At 48.1% G+C, this 3,831-nt stretch overlaps 1 protein-coding gene across 1 annotated transcript in view; it reads left to right on the plus strand.

Moving 5' to 3' along the window:
- Positions 1–474: 474 nt before the first annotated feature.
- Positions 475–3,831, plus strand: part of LOC106535959 (myomegalin) — a gene marked incomplete in the record, with an annotated part of 34,750 nt that continues 31,393 nt past the window's right edge. Inside the window, 1 exon segment of the mRNA XM_014033111.1 lies at positions 475–3,077. Coding sequence (XP_013888565.1) covers positions 1,495–3,077 — 1,583 coding nt within the window.

Raw genomic sequence — 3,831 nt, forward strand, 5'->3', positions numbered from 1 at the left:
TAGCTACTTGTTCGAAAAGGATTGAGAAGTTTACACTTTTTAAAATTCTCGCCCCTGTATATTAATATTCTTTAACATAGCTTCATATCAAAATGCAAGTGTCAGTACATTATATCAACAGTTTAAGTCTTGTCAGTTAAAAAATACATAATTAGCATTTTACTGTATTTAGCCTCTTCCTACCATTTTAATACTTTATTTATAGTCACACTACTTTTGTAGCAATTTTTGGGCTACATTTTGCTGTTAGTTAGCATTTAGCCACTTTTAGCTAGCAATATTCTACGTTAAGCTTTAGGCCTGTGTTTTGCTTTTTTCTGCTGTTAGCTGGTGCTTTAATACTTTAATCTTAAGACATTGTTTTACTTTTTACTGTCGCTTGTACTCAGATAAAAAATAAATCGTGGTTTTTAGTCTCAGAGTGACGCATCTACTCAAACATAGACGATCTTTGCTTTCTGCAACGTTGCCTGGGCCGAACCGGCTCGAGCTTCTCTCTCCCTCCGGACCGGAGAAACCGACCCTGGGCCGGAGACAGGACCCGGAGTCGGTGAAGCTTTTAAGATCCGAATCGACGAGAGGAAAAGCTCGGTTCTTCTGTCAGTCAAAGAGGATCAAAGGGAAGGAAGCGGAGCTCCGACAGCAGCGGAGCATCTTAAAAAAAAAAAAAGAAAAAAAAAAGGGGGATCCAACAGGAAGTGAAAGATTTTTTTGATTCTGGTTCTGCTCGGTGAAGTGAAAATAAAACCCGTGACAACGGAACCACATCCGGATTGTGGGTCACAGGGCTCGGTTCTGGCTGCAGGATCTGACGAGATTTGAGCTCTGAGGTCTGCAGAGTCTCAGGTTTGACCTCCATCTTCTGAGTCCAGAGGAGCCAAGATGCTGCAGAACCTTCGGAACCAGAACCTCTGATAAATCTGTGGTCCAACTGTTCAAGAACCTCTGGACCGTTTGCTTTCATAATGTGTTTCTGAAACAACAAACAGGAAAAATCTACTTTAAAAGATCCGATAAAAATTAAACCAGAACTTATAAAGACTTCTGATTGGACCCCACTGGACCCCATTGACTCGTTGGACCCTGTAGACTTGTTAGACCCAACTGGACCCCGGTGGCTCTTGTTGGACCCTGTTGACTCTTGTTGGACCTCTTAACTCGTTGGACCCCGTTGACTCTTGTTGGACCCCACTGGACCCCACTGACTCGTTGGATCCCGTTGACTCTTGTTGGACCCTGTTGACTCTTGTTGGACCTCTTTGACTCATTGGACCCCGTTGACTCTTGTTGGACCCCGTTGACTCTTGTTGGACCCCACTGGACCCCATTGACTCGTTGGACCCTGTTGACTCATTGTACCCTGTCAACACTTGTTGGACCCCGCTGACTCTCGTTGGACCCCACTGGATCCCATTGACTCATTGGACCCTGTTGACTCTTGTTGGACCTCTTTGACTCGTTGGATCCTGTTGACTGTTGTTGGACCCTGTAGTGATGCTGGACGTGGTGAAGATGAAGGAGACCTGCAGGATCTGTGCCAGGGAACTCTGTGGGAACCAGCGCCGCTGGATCTTCCACCCAGGGTCCAAACTCAGCCTGCAGGTCCTGCTGTCCCACGCCCTGGGTCAGGAGCTGACCCGGGATGGGCGCGGGGAGTTCACCTGCTCTAAGTGCGCCTTCATGCTGGACCGGATGTACCGCTTTGACACGGTGGTGGCCCGGGTGGAGGTTCTGTCCCTGGAGTGCCTCCACAAGCTGCTGCGGGAGAAGGAACGTCTGCGGCAGTGCATCGGGGGTCTGTACCGCAGGAACAACCCTGAGGACGGGGGTCTGTACCGCAGGAACAACCCTGAGGACGGGGGTCTGTACCGCAGGAACAACCCTGAGGACGGGGGTCTGTACAGCAGGAACAACCCGGACGACGGGGGTCTGTACCGCAAGAACAACCCTGAGGATGGGGGTCTGTACCGCAAGAACAACCCGGACGATGGGGGTCTGTACAGCAGGAACAACCCGGACGATGGGGGTCTGTACAGCAGGAACAACCTGGAGGACGGGGGTCTGTACCGCAAGAACAGCCYGGACGATGGGGGTCTGTACCGCAAGAACAACCCGGACGACGGGGGTCTGTACCGCAAGAACAACCCGGACGATGGGGGTCTGTACCGCAAGAACAACCCGGACGATGGGGGTCTGTACAGCAGGAACAACCCTGAGGACGGGGCAGAGGGTCTGCCTGATGAAGCTTGCATGGTGGACCTGTCCCCTCTGAGGGAGGTCAGGTACTCAAACCTGATCCAGGATGACCTGGCGTACTCTGTGTACGAGTCTTGGGCAGACAAGGAGGACCTGGGCCAGCAGGTCCACCAGTGTACCGGCGCAGACTCTGGACAGAAGCCGAGGCGGTGCCGGGGCTGCRCTGCGCTCCGGGTCACGGACTCGGACTATGAGGCAGTTTGTAACGTACCCAGGAGGATTGGGCGCAGGAGTACTTCCTGTGGGCCGTCCACCTGGTACTACACAGCCCCCCTGGGAGGGGAGGACCAGACCAGAACCTCTACAGGATCTGAGGTACCACCTGTGACCTTCGAGGCATCTTCAAGAATGGAACTGAGGACTCCCAGTCCTGCGTCTTCTGTAGAGTCTCTGGACCTCCCCACAAACCATAAAGACCAGGCAGAACCAGAACCAGAGGAGGCTTCAGGAAAACCGGATCCCCACTGTGATAAAACCCAGAGAGAGGACTTCCGGTCTGGACTAGACTTGATCCTGACCTTCCTGCGGACCTCAGAGTATCGACCCGTCAAGTCCCGCAGGGGTAGCAAGCTCCCAGTTCTGGTCAAAGCCAAACTAGACCAGGTCTTGCCACCACACCGGTCCGTCCCCCAAAGGTCCCCCTGGTCTGAGCTGGACCTCCAGCAGACTGTCCCAGAGTTTCTGACCCCCTGTCCTGATCAGGTCCTGCTGGACGAGCTGAGGGACATGGAGGAGGACTGGTTGGATGAGTACCTTCAGCTTGGTCCAGTTCAGATCCAGAAGGCAGACCAGAACCCAAACCAGAACTCAGACCAGAACTAAGACAGAGTATAAATACATTTATATCTAAAGAAACAGAATGACAGCTAAAGGTATTAAAAGGCTAAAAGCTAAAGTAACAACAGGCTAAATTAAAGCTAAAAGTAACAATAGGCTAATTAAAAGCTAAAAATAAAATGCTAAAAGTAATAACAGGCTAACCAAAAGGTAAAAGTAACAACAGGCTAAGTCAAAGCTAAAGTACCAACAGGCTAACTGAAAGCGAAAGTACCAATAGCTAACTAAAAGCTAAAGTAAAAACAGGCAAACTAAAACCTAAAGTAACAACAGGCTAACTAAAAGCTAAAATAACAACAGGCTAACTAAAAGCTAAAAGTACCAACAGGCTAACTAAAAGCTAAAATAACAACATGCTAACTAAAAGCTAAAATAACTACATGCTAACTAAAAGCTAAAATAACAACATGCTAACTAAAAGCTAAAATAACTACATGCTAACTAAAAGCTAAAATAACATCAGGCTAACTGAAAGCTAAAGTAACAACAGGCTAATTAAAAGCTAAAGTAACAACAGGCTAAATAAAAGCTAAAGTAACAACAGGCTAAATAAAAGCTAAAATAACAACAGGCTAAATAAAAGCTAAAGTAACAACAGGCTAAATAAAAGTTTAAGTAACAACAGGCTAAATAAAAGTTTAAGTATCAACAGGCTAACTAAAAGCTAAAGTAACAACAGGCTAACTAAAAGCTAAAGTAACAACAGGCTAACTAAAAGCTAAAGCACCAACAGGCTAA

This window comes from Austrofundulus limnaeus, unplaced genomic scaffold, assembly GCF_001266775.1.
Source record: "Austrofundulus limnaeus strain Quisiro unplaced genomic scaffold, Austrofundulus_limnaeus-1.0 Scaffold1628, whole genome shotgun sequence".
Classification (NCBI taxonomy): domain Eukaryota; kingdom Metazoa; phylum Chordata; class Actinopteri; order Cyprinodontiformes; family Rivulidae; genus Austrofundulus; species Austrofundulus limnaeus.